The 20,130-nt window shown below is 27.9% G+C and overlaps 1 protein-coding gene and 1 pseudogene across 2 annotated transcripts; both read left to right on the top strand.

Moving 5' to 3' along the window:
• Nucleotides 1-204: 204 nt before the first annotated feature.
• Nucleotides 205-10,899, top strand: LOC111293530 (uncharacterized). The gene is made up of 9 exons (XM_089764593.1): nt 205-684; nt 833-988; nt 1,772-1,927; nt 3,266-3,340; nt 5,638-5,793; nt 6,480-6,554; nt 6,708-6,863; nt 8,340-8,486; nt 8,680-10,899. The coding sequence occupies exons 1-9, from the start codon at nt 324-326 to the stop codon at nt 10,812-10,814; spliced, it is 3,417 nt and encodes a 1,138-aa protein (XP_089620719.1). The 5' UTR covers nt 205-323; the 3' UTR covers nt 10,815-10,899.
• A 6,120-nt stretch (nt 10,900-17,019) lies between these two features.
• Nucleotides 17,020-19,920, top strand: LOC111293531 (DEAD-box ATP-dependent RNA helicase 35-like; annotated as a pseudogene). Its single transcript, XR_016343985.1, has 3 exons — nt 17,020-17,156; nt 17,348-18,262; nt 18,933-19,920. The product of XR_016343985.1 is annotated as a DEAD-box ATP-dependent RNA helicase 35-like (transcript).
• Nucleotides 19,921-20,130: the final 210 nt, after the last annotated feature.

Raw genomic sequence — 20,130 nt, 5'->3', positions numbered from 1 at the left:
AGATGGCATCGTGTCTGTGGAAATGAATGTAGCAGACATGAACTAAAATGAAAGCAATAAATATGACAGACGAAAGGACTTCTAATTTGTCTTTGGATGTCCTTAAAATCTGAAAAGGAAGACTTTTGGAATCCCACCATAAATACTAAGAAGAAACAAAATATCCCGGAGCAGAGGACAAACGTGTGAAGCAAGGTCGGATTACTGTATATTTTGAGGCTTGACGCCAATTGATGCATCGCACGTATATCTTATGTTTTTATATAAACCTTAGCTTGAGTGCATTCGTGCAGTAGCAGCATCAGATTTCAAAACAGAAATCAATGGCTATGTGTAAGTTGTTTTTATTATTGTTGTTGGTCCAATTCCATGAGCACCAAGCTTGCTATGAAGAGGAGAGGAGGAGTCTATTGAAAATCAAGGCATACTTCCAATCAAATGGGTATGCAGGCTATTTTCTTCGACCTTCATGGGGTGAAGATGATCCAGAATGTTGCCGCTGGGAGAGTGTCAAGTGCGCTAACACCACGGGTCATGTCATTGAACTTTCTCTTGGCAATGTAGGCGAAAGTATTTATGGAGAACCCTTACCATCTATGCTTAACCAATCTATATTCCAACCATTTAAGGAGTTAAGGATTCTCAATTTAAGTTGGTATGGGATTAATCTGATTCAGAAGGAAGGTATGCTGCTAAATGCTATATAACATAGATCCTGCTGAATGAATGTGTACATTAATTAACAAATTGCTACAATTTCATTGTATTTTTTAAATTTATTTGACTAGTTAATTTGCTAATTGTAATTATACATATATATTATTTATTACAGGTTTAAATGGTTTGTTGAGACTACAAAAACTTGAGACTTTGGATCTTTCTGGTAACTACTTTTCAAATAACTCTTTGCAGTCCTTAAGTGCTCTCACATCTCTTAAAAAATTGATTTTAAGTAACACTCGCATGGGAGGATCCTTTCCTATCCAAGGTACATCTAATATTTGTTATTAATATCATATTAAGTATTAATTTGTTTTGATTTTTAGTTTAGTTAAATTAAGATTTTTTAATACTTTGTAACAGAGTTACTAAATAATATTAAATAATAATTTTTTGATATGTATTGTATTTATAAAAAAAACTGGTATATTTAAATAATTAACAAATTTTAACATAAATAATATAATTAAGGTATTTTAAAGCCATATATATATATCATATAGTTATTGGAATATATTAATTTCTTTCATATAAATGCCTAGACTCCTGCATATACTACGTACATGTTTACTTAGTTATTTTAAAGTGTTAGTCAAATACTTATGAATAAAAAGTATAGTCAAAGATTTAATATAATTTTGTAATTTTTTAACAATAAACCTGTCATTTTTTATTTTATTATTAATTACAAAATTTAACATAAATAATATATTTAAAGTATTTTTAAGACATGTTTAGTATATTTCTTGCATTTATTAACTTTTTTCATATAAACGCCTACATATCCACATATGCTACATAAATGTTTAATGGATAAAACTTACATGAAGTTTAATAGGTGGAGTTTGTGAAGTTTCTTATCAAAAAAATAAAAAATAAAAATTTTAATAAAAAATCCGAACTAATAAATTAATAAAGCTCAATGTAACATATATCCTGCTGAATGAATATGTGTACATTAATTAATAAATTGCTACAATTGCATAGTTTTTTTAAAATTTCTTTGACTAGTTAATTTGATAATTGTAATTATACATATATATAATTACAGGTTCAAATGGCTTGTTGAGACTGCAAAAGCTTGAGACTTTAGATCTTTCTGGTAACTACTTTTCAAATAACTCTTTGCAGTCCTTAAGTACACTCACGTCTCTTAAAAAATTGATTCTATCTGACAATGACATAGAAGGACCCTTTCCTGTCCAAGGTACGTCTAATATTTGTTATTAATATCATATTAAGTATTAATTTATTTTGATTTTTAGTGTAGTTAAATTAAGATTTTTTTAATATAATATAATAGAGTTACTAAATAATATTAAATAATAATTTTTTGATATTTATTGTATTTAAAAAATGGTATATTTAAATAATTAACAAAATTTAACATAAATAATATTTTTAAAGTTTTTTAAAGTGATATATATAATATAGTTATTGGAATATATTAATTTCTTTCAAATAAACGCCTAGACACTCACATATGCTACGTACATGTTTAGTTAGTTATTTTAAACTGTTAGTCAAATATTTATGAATAAAAAGTGTAGTCAGATTTATTGTAATTTTATAATTTTTTAACAATAAACTCGTCATATTTATGTTTTAGTATTAATTACAAAAGTTAACATAAATAATATATTTAAAGTATTTTTAAGACATATATTTAGTATGTTTCTTGCATTTATTAACTTTTTTCATATAAGCGCCTATACATCCACATATACTACACAAATGTTTAATGGATAAAACTTACATGAAGTTTAATAGGTGGAGTTCGTGAGGTTTCTTATCATAAATAAATAAATAAAAATTTACTAAAAAATCTAAATTGATAAATTAATAGAGTTCAATGTAAAAATTATTAATATATAAAAAAATTATTAAAAATATTATTTATAATTTAAATTTGATTGATATTTATTCAATGATAAAATTTTTATCAATATTTTTATTAAAATATTTATTTAATAAATATATCAAATTTTATTAAATTTTTTTTCAAATTTTACATGTTTGATCTATGTGATGATATCTTTCAATTTATCAATTTTGATTTTTAATTTTAGTTTTTGTTTACTTATTTCTAATAAAAAACCTCATGAACTCTACCTATAAAATTTTATGTAGGTATTTCTCCATGTTTAATTAGTTATTTTAAAGTGTTAGTCAAATACTTATGAAAAGCAAGTATAGTCAAATATTTAATATAATTTTTTAATTTTCTAATAATAATTTTTAAAATTTTTATTTTAGTATTAATTAGAAAAGAGTTAAGAACAATATGGCACGTACAATACCCACATATCAAAAGTCTTAAAAATAATTAAAAAAAGATAACATGAGCAACAACTTCAAGCTTGTAATAAACTCCAATGTTTTTAAAAACATTATTTTATTTTTATTTTTTTCAATAAAAATTTTACCAAATGCATTTATTTTTTGTTATTGTTACTTAAAGGAGAAGAAAGTCCGGTTTGAAATTCAATTCAAATGTTGTTTTGAATGTAATTTTTGTTGGTTATTGAGTATTATTTTCGTGCAGAATTATCTGTTTTGGAGAACTTAGAGTTTTTGGATCTGAGCAACAATTGGCTAGGAGGCTCTCTAACAATGCAGGGTAACCTCTATACAAGTCTGAATTTTTCATTTTCGTCAGTTGATTTTTTCTCTTCAATGCTCTATTTTTTATCCTTTTCTTTCTCTAATTATTCAAATAAAGTACGGTATGATGATAGTTGAGTGTTGACAATTATTCTTTACAATTTCTTTGATTTAAAATGGTTATCTAAACTAAGAAAGTTGGAGTACTTGGATCTGAGTTTCTATAGATTCAACAAAGATATTATAAGATTATTGGAATTTCTACCATCCCTCAAATCTCTCTATCTTTCTGAAAATGGCATGGAAGGGTCCCTTTGTGTATATGCAGTTCCAAAAAAATTTATTCTATAACAAAGACAAATCTCTCTTGTATAACAAAAAAACAAGGTAAAATTACAAAGGATTTGAAAACCTAAATTGTTTCCAAAGCTTAACATTAGCACAAAATAAGGTGAGTTCCAAAACCTCTCCCAAGACGTCGAAATTGTTTCACCTCAAAGTCTCTCATAGGTCACAGCCTCCTCTATGCTACCATGGCTTGTTGTATGCTTGAGTCGTTGTTCCCAAGGTCATCTTTGTTTTTATTTTGCTTTGCTGAGTTTGATCTTTCTACTTAAGGAAGATAGGTTTGCAGACTTTGGCTTTGGATTTATTCATTAAAAGTTTTACGTAATTTTTCCTCTTTTTTTTTTTTTGCTTGAACATCATTTGCTAGTGAAAATATGAATTTGAGAAAGGATTAAACATTCATTTAGCTCCTGTGCTGTACATTTTCTAATCATTTACTATTTAAAAATAAAAAATTGTAATTAAATATTTGAACTTGCATTTCATTAAACATTTTGATCGTGGGACTATTTTTGTTAATTAAGCAACTATCATAGACAAAACATTTAATAAAATCCTAATACATGTAAAAAAAATGTTTTGTTATTACCAAATTATCCATTGCTATGTCAACAAAAAATAAAAAAGATAAAATTTAAATTTTCTAAAAAATATGAAAAAATTTACAAAAAATTTCAAAAAGTCAAAACAAAAAACTAAACATTTGGATTTAAATAAAAAGTTAAAATTTGAATAAATACCAAAAAATAAAAAATGATTTTAAAAAAATAAAATCTTTTATTTATAAAAATCTAATATACTACATTGATTAGGACTATCAAAGCTGATCTACACTAGGATACCGGATCGACTCTAACGGTCTCGTGCCTCTTCTCCCTCTTTTCTCTCTCTTCCCATTCAATGCTTCCTCTCTCTCATCCATTCTTTCCCTCTTTTCTTTTCTTTTTGAATTTTTTTAATTTTGTATTAAAAAAATCAAGTTTTAATTTTTTTAAAAAGAATTTTCAATATTTTAAATATTTTATAAATTTATAAATTTTTTCAAAGCAATTTTGAATTTTAATAAAAAATCATGTTTTTTTAATTTTTAATAAAAATTTTAGATGTTAAATTTTTTGGATATTTTAAATGATTAAGTAAAAATTCAAATTTTATTTCTAAAACTTAATTTACTAATAAAGAAAGAAAATTGTCTAAGGATGGATATATATATATATATATGTCGTTTGACATGTAACCAACGAAAATAGATAAAAATTTTGGAATTTCAAATATGATTTGGACATTTTTCTACATGTCTTTTATAAATTTTTTATTTCTTGATAATAATTAATATTGTTACAAATTGAATGATTAAAAAATTTTCACACGTAAATGTATGTCTATGCACGTTGCTACAAGACTCTGCAATGTTTCTTTTGATACATGACATTATGCAAAGTTGCTTAAATGCATAATGGTAGATAAATTTTTGTAAAAATAAAATTTTTATTATAAAAATTTTTTAATCTTATAAAAAATTATTAATCTTGTAAATTATTTTTAAATTATAATAAAATATTTAATGTGATATTTAAACTATAAATATATTAATTAATATGATATTTAAAAGGGTTATTTGTCCGTTACATACATAATTTAAGACTAATTACATTAAAAGTGGGTATCACATTAATTAATAAATTTATAATTTAAATATCTCATTAAAATTTTTTAAAATTTAAATATTAAATTAAATTTCACAATATATTCCAACCATTTAAGGAGTTAAGGATTTTCAATTTAAGTTTGTATTGGATTAATATGATTCAAAAGGAAGGTATGCTGCTAAATGCTATATAACATATACTCTACTGAATGAATATATGTACATTGATTAATAAATTGCTACAATTACATAGTACTTTTGAAATTTATTCGACTACTTAATTTGATAATTGTAATTATACATATATATAATTACAGGTTCTAGTGGCTTGTTGAGACTGCATAAGCTTGAGACTTTGGATCTTTCTGGTAACAAATTTTCAAATAACTCTTTGCGGTCCTTAAGTGCTCTCACATCTCTTAAAAAATTGATTATAGGGAACAATGACATAGAAGGATCCTTTCCTGTCCAAGGTACGTCCAGTATTTGTTATTAATATCATATTAAGTATTAATTTGTTTTGATTTTTAGTGTGGTTAAATTAAGATTTTTTTAATAGTTATAACAGAGTTACTAAATGATATTAAATAATAATATTTTTTATATGTATCAAATTTTTTAAAAAAATTAACAAAATTTAACATAAATAATATATTTAAAGTATTTTAAAGCCATATATATAAAATATAGTTATTGCAATATATTAATTTCTTTCATAGAAACGCCTAGACTATCACATATACTACGTACATATTTAATTAGTTGTTTTAAAGTGTTAGTCAAATACTTATGAAAAGAAAGTGTAGTCAAAGATTTAATATAATTTTACAATTTTCTAACAATAAACTCGTTATATTTTTATTTTAGTATTAATTACAAAATAAGTTAAGAGCGATATTTTGCATAGAACACCCACATATCAAAAGTCTTAAAAATAATTAAAAAAGATTGTGAGCAACAGCTTCATGCATGTAATAAACTCCAATGTATTTAAAAGCATTATTTTTATTTTTATTTTTTACAATAAAAAAAATTACTAAATGCATTTTTTTTTTTTGGTTATTGTTACTGAAAGGAGAAGAAAGTCTGATTTGAAAATCAATTGAAATGTTGTTTCGAATGTAATTCTTGTTGGTTGTTGAGTATCATTTTCGTGCAGAATTATCTGTTTTGAAAAATTTGGAGTTTTTGGATCTGACCGGCAACTTGCTAAAAGGCTCTCCAACAATGCAGGGTAATCTCTAAACAAGTTTGAATTTTCCATTTACCTCAGTTGTTTTTTTCTCTTTAATGCTCTATTATTTCTCCTTTTCTTTCCCTAATTATTCAAATAAAGTATGATTTGATGATAGTTGAGTGTTGACAATCATTCTTTACAATTTCTTAGATTTAAAAAAGTTATCTAAACTAAGAAAGCTGGAGCACTTGGATCTGAGTTCCAACAGATTCAACAAAAATATTATGAAGTCATTGGAATCTCTGTCGTCCCTCAAATTTCTCAATCTTTCTGATAATAGTATGGAAGGGTCCCTCTCTGACCAAGGTATGTATATGCAGTTCCACAGAAATTTATTCTACAACAAAAACAAATCTCTTGTATAACAAAAAAACAAGGTAAAGATTACAATGGATTTGAAAACCTAAATTGTTTCCAAAGCTTAACATTAAGCACAAAATAAGGTGAATTTCAAAACCTCTCCCAAGTCCTCGAAATTGTTTCACCCCAAAGTCTCTCATAGGTCACAGCCTCCTCCTCCATTCTACCATGGCTTGTTGTATGTTTGAGTTGTTGTTCCCAAGGTCATCTTCGTTTCTATTCTACTTTGCTGAGTTTGATCTTCCTAGTTAAGGAAGATAGGTTTGCAGACTTTGGCTTTGGTTTTATTCGTCAAAATTTTTACGTAAATTTTTTTTCGTTGAACATCATTTGCTACTGAAGATATGAATTTGAGAAAGGATTAAATATTCATTTAGCTTAAACACTATACATTTTTTGTTAATTTAATACTTATGGAATAAAAATCTTAATTAAATATCTGAACTTACATTTCATTGAACACTTTAGTTTTAGGGACTATTTTCGTTAATTAGGTAGTTGTTTGGACAAAACATATAATAAATTCCTAACACATGTAATAAAGTTCAATAATCGTCATATTATTCATTGTTACATCAACAAAAAATAAAAAATGAAAAATTAATTTGAAATTGCTACAAATGTTTTAAAAAATATGAAAAATTTTATAAAAAATTTCAGAAAATTCAAAACAAAAATTAAATATTTTGATTTAAATAAAAAAAGTTAAATTTTGAATAAATACAAAAAAATAAAAATTTTAATAGATAAAAATCTAGAAGAAATGAGTCAGATCAACACTAATCCAGGGCAAATCAAGCCCGATTTGCCCCAAGCTAGCCAATCGACTCTAACAGCCACTTGCCCCCTCCCCGCTCCCTTCTCTCTCTTTCCTTTCAATCCTTTCTCTTTGTCCCCGATTCTTTCCCTTTCTCTTTTTTTTTTGTTGAATTTTCTTTTTTAGTGTTGTATTAAAATCAATTTTTAATATTTAAAAAAGTTTAAAATATTTAAAATATTTATAAATTTTTTAAAAGTAATTTTGAATTTTAATAAAAAATAATATTTTTTAATAAAAATTTTAGATTTTAAATTTTATTTATATTTAAATGGTAAAGTAAAAAATTCAAATCTTTTTCTAAAACCTAATCTACTAATTTAGTAAAAATCAAAGTTGTTTACGGATAATTATTATAAAAAAAAAAAAGTTGTCTACGGACATATATAGGTCATTTGAAACATAACTAATGATAATGGATAAAAATTTTGAAATTTTTAAATACGATTTGAAGTTTTTAAATAAGCACAATGCACTGTACTCCTATACACCTTTCTTTTATACATTATAGATTTTTGAAGTTTTGAAGGTTTAGTTGTAGTTGTAGGCAGATCCTTTACAAGTGTTTCCAATACCATTATTTATTTTTGTTTATTTGGTGATAGATTTGAAGTCTTCAACAAAACTGGAGATATTAGATTTGAGTTTTAATAATTTGGTTGGGAATGTTCCTTCTACGGTAAGGGAACTGGCTTCGCTTAAGGCATTATCTTTGGCAGGGAATGGTTTTAATGGCTCTTTACCAATTCCAGGTAATACTTTTAGTTTGGTGCAAAAAGAATAAAAAGGGCTTAAATATATATACTAAAAGGCATGTACCGGATATATATATATAGCGATTAAATTGTTTTTTTTTTTTTTTGCAAAAACAACAAACTTTAATTAGCATTGAATTATATATAATGTTTTCATGTAAATATTCCTCTAAATTTCTTCCTTTGCCAGGTATATGTGAACTAAATAGACTTCAAGAGTTGGATCTTAACGGTAATAGTTTTGAGGGAATCATTCCCCAATGCCTAAACAATATGACTTCTCTTCGTCTCATTGATCTTGGAGGCAACCATTTTGAAGGCTCATTCAAATTTAGCTTATTTATGAATCACTCCAAGCTTAAGACAATCATGCTTCCTTGTGATGGTGACAAATTGAAGATAGATGCAGACCATCTACATCAAAGCCCATTGTTTCAGTTAGAGACGTTAAAACTCTCTAACTGTAATCTGAAAAACACTCCTCAATTTCTCCTTTACCAGTATCGAATAAAAGCAATTGATCTCTCTTACAATAACTTGAGTGGTATGTTCCCTACCTGGTTAGCTGAAAACAACACTGAGTTGGAACTTTTAAATCTAAGGGAGAACTCTTTTTCTGGTCAATTTCATCTCCCAGCAAATTCTACGAGAGAAATTCAATTGGTTGACGTCTCCAGCAATCATTTCAGTGGGCAACTTCAAGATGACTTCGGAAAAATATTATCAAATGCAATGTGGATTAATTTGTCCAATAATCATTTTGAAGGTGATCTCCCATCGTCAATTTGTGTCACAAGCAAGTTACTGGTATTGGATTTGTCTTCTAACAATTTCTCAGGAGAAGTACCTAAGGAGTTACTTACATGGTGCACCAACTTGAGACTCTTGTGGTTATCACATAATAAATTTCATGGTGAAATATTTTCTTCCCATTTTAAATTGAGTCAGCTATGGTATCTCGAGTTGAGAAACAATCAGTTCACAGGTAGTCTATCTCTACCAAACAATGTTGAACTTTGGTCATTAATAGTTTTTGATATCAGCAACAACCGAATAGAAGGTGAAATTCCTAGTTGGATTGGTAATTTGACAAGCTTACAAATACTTTCTCTGAACAAGAATTTATTTAGAGGCCAGTTTCCTTGTAAAGAGAAACTTTTCTCAATGGAATACTTGGACCTTTCTCACAACCTTCTCAGGGGACCCTTGCCTTATTGCTTTAATCAGAATGCTTTAAAGCAACTTAATTTGGAAGGGAACCAATTCTGGGGATCAATGCCAAGTGAACTTTTCAATTTCTCGGCTCTGAAGGTGTTGAATCTTAAAGATAACAACTTGTCTGGCAGTATTCCCTACAATATCAATGGAAACCTCCCTAGCTTGAAAGTCCTTTCATTAGGGAATAACTATCTAAAGGGTTTAATTCCGGAGTTGCTCTGTCAATTGACAAATATAAACACTTTGGATCTTTCCAACAACTGTTTCTCTGGGCCAGTACCTCAATGCTTCTATAATATCTCCTTTGGAAAGATCGAGGCAAAACGTGCTATCCTCAATTCACCAGAATATAGTATTGATTTCGATGTTACTGTACCTTATACGGTACATGGAAATCTCTTAAAATATATCTCTGATGACTTTGAGTGGTATTCCGCTTACAGAACACGATTTGAGTTTGATTTTGTCACTAAAAATAGGTTTGACATTTACAAGGCTGGCTTTTTATATTTGATGTCCGGACTTGATTTGTCATGTAACAATCTAACAGGGAAAATCCCAGTAGCATTGGGGAACCTATCCTCAATTCATGCATTGAACTTGTCTCACAATCGATTAGTAGGACCCATTCCAATTTCTCTTTCAAAGCTCGTTGAAATAGAAAGTTTGGACCTTTCCTACAACTATTTGAGTGGGGAAATCCCATCGGAGCTGACCAACCTTGTGCGTTTGGAAGTCTTCAATGTGTCACACAACAATTTATCCGGTAAAATTCCATCCACCAATCAATTTTCAACATTTGAAGAGAGTAGTTATGAAGAAAATCCATTGCTTTGTGGATGGCCATTAAATAAAAACTGCACCAACCCTCCGACACCATACTTGCCAATTGTTCCTTCAGATGAAGCACAAGGGAAATGGTTTGAAGTTGATTTTATTGCCTTCTACGCAAGCTTTGGTGCAACATATCTCGTGTTCTTGTTGAGTTTCGTGACTGTTCTATTCATCAATCCTTTTTGGAGGAGAAAATGGTTCCATTTTGTCGAGAATTTCCTCTCTTCCAGCTATTATTTTGCTTATGATAGTCTAGGCAAATTATGGAATTAGCTATGTTTGTAATTTCCATAAATGCTTGTAATTTGTCATGACTCTTGAGTCTTTGTTAATGCTTACAAATATTGGGAATTGTTCCAAGTTAGTTTTTCAGGTAAACAATCTCTTCCACAAAGATTTGCCAAGATCAAATTTAAATGTTGTCCACTTGACCTTTAAGAATCACATATTCAACAAATTTTGGCATATTTTCATTTAGCATTATTATATTATTAAAGGAAAACTTTTTTTACCCCATCCAATCAAGGGCGGAGCCAAATGAAACCCTCACTGGGAAAAAAACTATGTATTTTCTAGATAAAGTTTAAAGAGTTTTCATTGTCACAACTAGTTTTTATGTTCCTTTCTAATCATTTTATAGCATACGTCTGTTAAGCATTAAACTTAAAATCAATTGACAGTAAGTGAAAGAACTCAACCTGAATATAAAGTTATAGGAAATTGAAAATTTATTAGATGGATGATAACCCACTTTAACAGGCGCCTATCACGTGTAGGTGAAGATGAAAAAAGTCTTTCATGTGATAAATTGAGAAAAAGCAACAAAAAAAAATTCTGACTTTGATAACATATTAAACATCTAACCTAAAACCAATTGGCAGTAAGTGAATGGGTCTAACCTAGATATAAGATTATAGGAAATTGAAAATTTATTGGATGTTGGATAATCCACTATAACAATGTCTAAATATCATTTTCTTAAATTGAAAAATGATTTGTACAAACTTTGATAGTATTTTCAAATAAAGAAATGTGTATAGATATGTTTGATTTTATACTATATATTAAATTTCAAGACATGCAAAAATAACAAGATGTCGAAGCTAAAGGTGTAAATAATACACTTGTACTTGTAAATTATTCGAGTTCAACTCAAATAAAATTCGAATTCGATTCGATTATTATTGAATCGAACTCGAATTCGAGCAGCTTAATTTATGAAGTAAATCAAATTCAACTATCCTAATACTTCACTCCAACGACTTATGAGCTTAATCAATTTTTTTTATTTAAATATATATTTTTATTATTTTAATTAAAATTTTATAATTTTACCCTTATATATATATATATATATATATAACCCTAAGCACTTTAACTCTTTTTCTCAAATCTCATTTGCTTTTCCTTTCCCTCAATCTCCCTTTCAACGATGTCTTTGTTCTCTCTTTTCCCATCTCATCCTAGCAATCACCCTTTTCCTTTCTAGCACTCTTCCTTAATGCCTCATTTCAACATAACTGTTTGTAAATTGAGCATGTTGTATCTACATGCCTACCCTTACCTTCAATTAACATCAGTTTACATAGAAAAATCAAAAGCGTCAACTCCAAATATGAACTACTACTGCACATTTGAAGGTTGAGTGAGTAATTTTGCTAAACCTTTAGCTACGCCCCTTGGCTAAAAAATAGCTACTGAATGTTGTTTATTTCTACTTTAACTACTTAACGGAAAAAAAAAAGAAAGTGTTTGAATAATATATGCCAATAATAGTGCTTGTTTTAACGCTTCTTTTTTTTGTTTACAATTTTAATATTGCCTTAGTGAAACTATTGTTATCTTGATATTAGAACTTTCGATTTTTTATGTTGAGGAATTTTTGGATTTGGTTGTTTGAATTTAATTGGTTGAGACTTCTAATTTTTTTTATGTTTAGAAAAATTTTTAATTTGATGTTGAGTTTTTTATATTGTTACGATATTATTTTGAAAATATCATTATTTAAAAAAAAAAACATCTCAATTTAAGTTTTAGTTTAAATTTCAAATCAACTAATTGTGTTTTACGATCAAGCATATTAATTAAATTTCTAAATTTTTATTAGGTAATAAGTTAATATCGAATGAGTTCGAATTTTATCTTGAATCGAGTTTAAGCTTGATAAATAAAACTCGGTCAAATTTGAATCAAGTTTCAAACTTCAATATTTGAGTCGAGCTCGAGCTCAAACTCAAGCCCAAGTATTGTAGTTTACTTACTCGGCTTAACTCAACTTGATTATGTCTTTAGTTGGAGCTTTAATATGTATTTTACTCTTATTTTATCTTCTATGTTTATTTGCAAAATTTCTCAATTCACTTTAACAAAAAAAAAAAAAAAAAAGATAAAATTTCATTAGAAGTTAAATCGTTTCAAGATTTTGTTGTTGTTGGTAACAAATTTTCTTAATTGGTTTCTTATGCATTTGTAGTTTCTTATAACATGAAGATAATATTTTATGCTTCCAACCTAACATTTATCTGATGTCTTACTCATAAAATTGGTGTTTATTATTTTTTTTATAATTTAATATAGTTAAATTAAGCCCTACTAGATGAGAACTTTAGCCATCCCCCTCCCGTATCATGCTTATCTTTTCACTTTCCTATTGAAAAGGCTCTTTTTCTTAAGAAAAGGTTGTATAAAACAATTATGCCATGTTAACGTATTTTTTTTATTGAAATATATCATTTAATTACATTATTAAAAAATGTCAATTATTTATTACATATTATATGTGATAATTAAATAATAAATATTTATTTTAATAAATTAATTAATTATTTTATAATAATTAATTAATTTTTTAATAATATTATTATATGACAAAATTTAAATGAAATATATATATAGATATATATATATATATATATATATATATACATATTGACTTGATATAATTGTCTTATGTAATATTTTCTCTTCACCAAAAGTCTTTCTCTTTTTGTCTAAGCTAGTGATTTTTTTTAGCGTTTTTGGAAAAAAAAGAAAAAAAAAAACAGATGTCATCCATTCCTCCAATCTTAAAAAATGGTTTTTTTTTTTTTTTTGCATAATTTCACTCTTTTATCATTCCTCGTGGAACCAAACTCTTCTACCTATAGATAATCATTTTTTTTTTGTGGGGGGGGAGGGGGGACTTTCCTACTTCATGGCAATGGCCTTTGATTTTCAACTATAAAAAACAAGAAAAATTTTATAAAAAAAATTTAAGTGAAATTTCTTAAATTTTTTATTAAAAATATTTCAATAAAAACTAAAATCAAAATTAATAAATTGATAAAATTCAATTAGAGGATTAATACTATGTATAAAAATTATTAAAACTATAGTTTATAATTCAAAGTTATTGAGTATTTATTCAACAATAAAATTTTTTTCAAATTTTTTATTTAAAATATTTATCTAATTTCAAATTTTGCATACATAATTTTTGTAATAAAATTTTTTAATTTATCGATTTTAATTTTTAATTTTAATTTTTATTAAATCATTTCGAATAAAAAAATTTCACAAACTTTATTTAAAAAATTTCACTTAAATCTTTCCCTTAGAAAAAAAAAATCAAGGTAAAAGCGCCAAGGGATAAGCCAGCTTCAAAAAAAGACTAAAGTATTCAAGAAAAGAAAAGAGAGTTTGATATTTGAGAGCTAAAGAAATTGTTACTATAAATAATATAATAATTATAGAATTAAATACTATAAATAATTAGATTGTTGACTTGATTTACTGATTAAAAATACAAAAAAAAAACCTTAAAATTTTAATAAAAATCCAAAAAATAACAAAACTATGAAAATTTAATAAATATATAAAAAATTAAAATTTTAAATTCAAAAAAAGAAAAATTTTCGTAATGTTTAAAAAGCTTTTTACAATTTTTTTAAAATTTTTAAATTGTTTTCAAAAAATTTAACTTTTCTTATTTTCAATTTTTTAAAGTCAATGAATCTTTTTTTATTTTAAGAAAATTTTATTTTTATTAAAATTTTCATTTTATGAAATTTTCAGAAAATTTTTTAATTTTAGATTTTTATTAAAATTTTGAGTTTTTTTATTTTTTAAATGTTAATAAAATTTTTAAATATTTCTGTTTTTTTTTTAATATTTTTTAAAAATATTTCTAATTCTTTGAAAAAAAATTTAGAAAATTTTTTTGAATTTAAAAAAAAATTTTCTTTTAATGTTAATATGAAAATTGATGATTTGGTATTGGTTGAACTACTTGACACGTGTTAGCATCTTATTGGATGTTCATGTATGTCAACAAATTAACTAACAACGTTGATCTTAAGTACCAAAGTAAATGATGGAATGAAAGTTTCAATACCAAACTAAAAGTTTTATTTGTTTGGAAACCAAATGACAAAAAACGTATGGTATATGGGCCATATTTATATTTAATCTTTCTTAAAATTAGATTTGACAAGTTCAAATACAATAGGAAAATAATATGATAAAAAAATAAAAATAATATGGTTTGAAAGTTTAATAAAAAGAGTTAATAGCACACATGGTTCTTAAACTTTAGGCTAGATTTTATATTGGTTTCTAATTTTGAAAAGTTCTAATTAAATCCTTAATTGTCCAAATGTGTGTCAATGTGATCTCTCTATCTGCTAAATCATCTAAATTGATGACAATTCCTACATGGCATGACACATATTCTTCCAAACTTTTATTATGTGAAAATTTTTAATGTCCACTAAGCAAATAAAAAAGCAACAGACACTTTTGCAATGTCTACTAAAAAAATAAACCAGCTAAAAAAAAATCTTTGCAATTTTTTGGGTTTAACTGAAATTGGTAATTTAGCACATTTGTTATTGCAAAAAATGAATACCAAAAAAATAAGAAAAAGTATATTAGTGAGTTGCCTTAGAATTCAGAACCCTCCACGAATGAGTTATCAAAACTTCTTAAACTATATGGAAATCAAATCTATACCCATTTATCCAAATTATATCATAAAATAACTTATTAAAGAAAATCTATTTCTTTTTGCATTTCACTAAATAGAATTTAAAGCTAAATCATTCAAATAAAAAAAAAAAAAAAGAAAATACCTTTTTTTCACACGGTGAGTAGGCATATTCCATGTGCATCCATAAGAACAATTTCACCCTTATCATGAGGGTCAAGATACTACAAATCGACTAGGAAGACTAATAAAATGGTGAAGCCATCGTTGGTGAAGAAAAGAGAAGTTTTGAAAACAGTGAGATGCCTTTTTTTTTTTTTTCATAAATATAACCACCATCCATGACCAAATATGCTTTTATTTTATTCCCCTGCAATACTATTAACCCTTCTCTTCTTTTTCTTGTTTAAACTTTCCCTCTTTTAAAATCAAAGGCCTTCGATTTGGAACAAATAAGACGACAACAACAACAACAACAACAACAACAACAACAACAACAACAACAACAACAACAACAATAATAATAATAATAATAATAATAATAATAATAATAATAATAATAATAATAAGACTCTTCTCTCTTTTATAGTAAAACTTACTTTGTTTTAAAGGTTTTTTTTTTTTGTCTTGTCAAAGTTTTTTTTTTGTCTTGTCAAAGTTTTTTTTTTTTAGTCTTTTCCCTTTTTTGTTTTATAATTTATTTAAAAACTATAAAAATTTCACGTAATCTATTTAAACAACAAAAAAATTCACATAATAAAAGTTTTAAAAGATTATGTGTCATTCTATGTAGAATTTACAATCAATTTAGATGATCTAACAAATGAAAATATCACATTGACATACGTTTAAGTAATTAAAGACTCAATTAAAAATTTTCAAAGTTTAGGGACTAATATAAAATCTAACCCCAAACTTAGAGATCATACGTGCTATTACTTCTAACAAAAATCATATATGAGTGGAAAAAATTAAAAAAAAAATTCATATTTAATGTGCCAACAAAAATTATGATATTATAATTTTTATGTGTTTATATGTGTTTAATTCAAAATAAATATACATAAATACAATAAGAGTTTGGTTTAGTGATAAGGAAGAAACTTTAAAACCATGAGATCTCATGTTCAAATTCAATTATGTATGGATTTGTTTCAACTTAAGATATAACTTGTTTAATTATATTCTAGTTTATTGATACATTTATTTGTTTGACTATACTTGTAATTTAAAAATATATATACACCAATACATGAGGTTAGGTTTTGCTACCTAAGTAGGCTTTACTCTTTAGGACGTTTCGGAAGAAGACGTGAGGCCCGCTCTCTCAGGAAGATCGGGCTTGACAAATAATAAGTTCAAAGTTCAAACCACATCCAAGCTGGACCGAACCAGCCCATTGGACAGCTCCCTACAGTTTGGAGTTGGGTCTTCCGAGCTAGAGATGGTAAAGTTGGTTTTCGACTCCATCTTCATGTATGCAAAGAAAACGCGACGTAGCTTCACACCTCATGTCTATATCATCCTTCAATCACAGAACTCCTTCAATTCCTTTTTCTCCCCGTCTCTCCCCTTCAGACACTGCAATAACCACCTGCCATCTGTCACCTCGCCACCGCCTTCCGCTGCCGCCTGGTGTTCTAGACACAAAGGTATTTATTCCCAACTTTAATTTCGACTTTCTTTCTTTCTTCCTTTTCCTTCTCTAGCATAGCTTCGTTATTGAATGCACGGAAAATTTTAGGTTTTTATGCTTTATTACTTACGCAATGGATTTTTTTATTAAACCTTTTCGCCGTAATCAGAACATCATTGTTTAGGGTTTTTTTTTTGGGTAATACAGAAAAATAAAAATGGAGGAAGATGATGATTACGTTGAATATATTCCGGTCGCGAAGCGCCGAGCCATGGAAGCTCAAAAAATCCTACAAAGGAAGGGCAAGTCTTCTGCACTTGAAGATGAAACTGAAAAATCCAATCTTGTTGAAGTAAAACCTAGTTTACTCGTAAAAGCAACTCAGCTTAGGAAGGACCAACCCGAGATCAGTCAAATGGAACAAGTTGTACAACAAGAAAAAAAGATGATTGAACATTTATCCAATAGGAAAACGCTTATGTCAGTCCGAGAACTGGCGAAAAGGGATTGCTTATACATAACTCTTGTTGACTGGATGGAAACCGCCTCTGCATATTCGAAAGATATCCAAAAAGGATAGGGATCTGATTCGAAAGCAATGACATATTGTTATTGATGGGGATGATATTCCTCCTCCTATTAAGAATTTTAAGGATATGAAGTTTGTGGATCCAATATTGAAGAAGTTGAAGGCAAAGGGAATTGTGCAGCCAATTCCTATTCAAGTTCAAGGCCTACCTGTTATTTTGTCTGGAAGAGATATGATTGGTATTGCATTAACGGGGTCAGGAAAAACACGTGTTTGTGCTTCCGTTTATTATGATTGCATTGCAGGAGGAGAAGATGATGCCAATACTTCCAGGAGAAGATCCTTTTGGGTTGATTGTCTGTCCTCCGAAAGAGCTTGCTAGGCAGACATATGAAGTCGTGGAGCAGTTTTTAGTACCTATGACGGAATCTGGGTATCGGGTATCTAGAACTTAGACCCTTGTTTTATATTGGTGGCGTTGATACGAGGTCTCAGTTGGATGTTTTGAAGAAGGGGGTTCACATTGTTGTTGCCACTGCTGGGAGACTGAAAGATATGCTTGCCAAGAAGAAGATGAATTTAGACAATTGCAGGTATGATTTTTTTTTTTTCAACGCTTTTGGTAACACCATTGTCAATTAGCTAACCTGCTAGTTTTAGTCTCATGATCATGAATTCAATATATATTCGATTCAATATGCATTTGACAGGATCAGAAATTCTAAATGCTATAGACGCTTGGTGTGGGGACCAAACTACTATTACTTTGGTTTTGCCATTTTATTTGTTCTCACATGTTTAAATATCTCTCTGTACTTTTGCAAATATGTAGTGCTATTCGTTTCTTTATGTATGGTGAAAACATGTAGTGTACTTTAATTCTGCTTTATGTTGCAATTTTTCTTGCGTTTCTTTTCAAAGATATTGTATGGTGTCAAATCTGTCACAGTGAGCTTAACTTTGGTTCGTTTGTTAATTTCTTAGCGTTACATTTATTGGGAAAAGGCTTTGTACTTCCTTTTGGTTTTCTTTGTTATTAATTTTGGTTTGCATTTATTGATTGTTTGTACTTTTGCTTTTATGTAATCTTAGGTGCTTCTGCATTTTTTTTAATATTAGCACTTAATTTCAAAGTTAGCAACTGTGTTGAATCTGTTGAAGCTGGCTTTTTTAACCCCAAAACATAGATTATATGTATGCCTTTTAAACTTTTTTCCCTCGAGATAGATAATGATACTCAAGCAATTGGTTTTTCTTCTGTAGGTACTTGGCATTGGATGAAGCAGATAGACTAGTGGATTTAGGCTTTGAAGATGACATCATAGAAGTGTTTGACCACTTTAAAGCTCAAAAGCAAACCCTTTTGTTCATGCCTAACAAAATTCAGAACTTTGCCAGAAGTGCTTTAGTAAAGCCAGTTATTGTTGATGTTGGAAGAGCAGGAGCTGCAAATCTTGATGTGATTCAGGAGGTTGAGTATGTGAAGCAAGAGGTGAAGATTGTTTACCTCCTTGAATTCCTACAAAAACCCCTCCTCCTGTTTTAATAGTTTGTGAGAATAAGGCTGATGTGGATGACATTCATAAATATCTCCTCTTGAAAGGAGTTGAAGCTGTGGCTATTCATGGAGGCAAGGACTAAGAAGAGAGAGAGTATGCCATTTTATCCTTTAAAGCTGGCAAGAATGATGTCTTAGTTGCAACTGATGTTGCATCAAAGGTTTTGGATTTTCCTGATATTCAACACGTGATCAATTATGATATGGCTGCAGAAATTGAAAACTATGTCCTCCATATGATAGGACGAACAGGAAGATGTGGTAAAACAGGAATTGCAACCACATTTATAAACAAGAATCAGAGTGAGACAACCCTTCTTCATTTTAAGCACTTATTACAAGAAGCCAAACAGATGATTCCACCTGTCTTAGCTCAGCTCAATGATCCAATGGAAAATGTGGATGCAATCACCAATGCAAGTTGTGTAAAGGGTTGTGCTTATTGTGATGGGTTGGGGCATCGAATCCAGGATTGCCCCAAGTTAGAGCATCAAAAAAGCATGGCCATTGCAAATTCTAGAAGGGATTATTTTGGGTCTGGTGGTTACAGAGGAGAAATTTGATTTGTACTTGTAAGTACCTTGAACTCTTTTTGGTTTGTATCAAACATAAAGAATATGGTTTGTAGCGCCTTAATGCCAATTGTATTTCTTCTTTGACGTGAATTAATGCAAAGTTCAATTTCAGAGAAAATCGAATCATGCCCTTTCTTGTTTGTGTAGTTGTGCTTATTTCATCTCATTCATGGAGACTTTTTGTTTTGGGGAAACTTTGCCGCAGTTTGCTTTTTTTATTTTTTTATTTTTTTTGTTTTAGTGTATCTTTATCTCTATGTGCTTGTTTTCCAATATGATTAATAGTAAATAATGATATGAGAATCAAAATTTATATGTAGTTAGGCAA

The sequence above is a fragment of the Durio zibethinus genome, chromosome 8 (assembly GCF_047325235.1).
Source record: "Durio zibethinus cultivar Kanyao isolate XHJ-2024 chromosome 8, ASM4732523v1, whole genome shotgun sequence".
In the NCBI taxonomy this organism is placed as follows: domain Eukaryota; kingdom Viridiplantae; phylum Streptophyta; class Magnoliopsida; order Malvales; family Malvaceae; genus Durio; species Durio zibethinus.
This window is presented reverse-complemented; position numbering and strand designations above follow the sequence as displayed.

Coding starts and splice junctions, on each gene's coding strand:
- LOC111293530 (XM_089764593.1), top strand. CDS start 324: ATGGCTATGTGTAAGTTGTTTTTATTATTGTTGTTGGTCCAATTCCAT. Junction 5,794..6,479: donor AGGATCCTTTCCTGTCCAAG/GTACGTCCAGTA, acceptor ATTTTCGTGCAG/AATTATCTGTTTTGAAAAAT. Junction 6,864..8,339: donor AGGGTCCCTCTCTGACCAAG/GTATGTATATGC, acceptor ATTTGGTGATAG/ATTTGAAGTCTTCAACAAAA.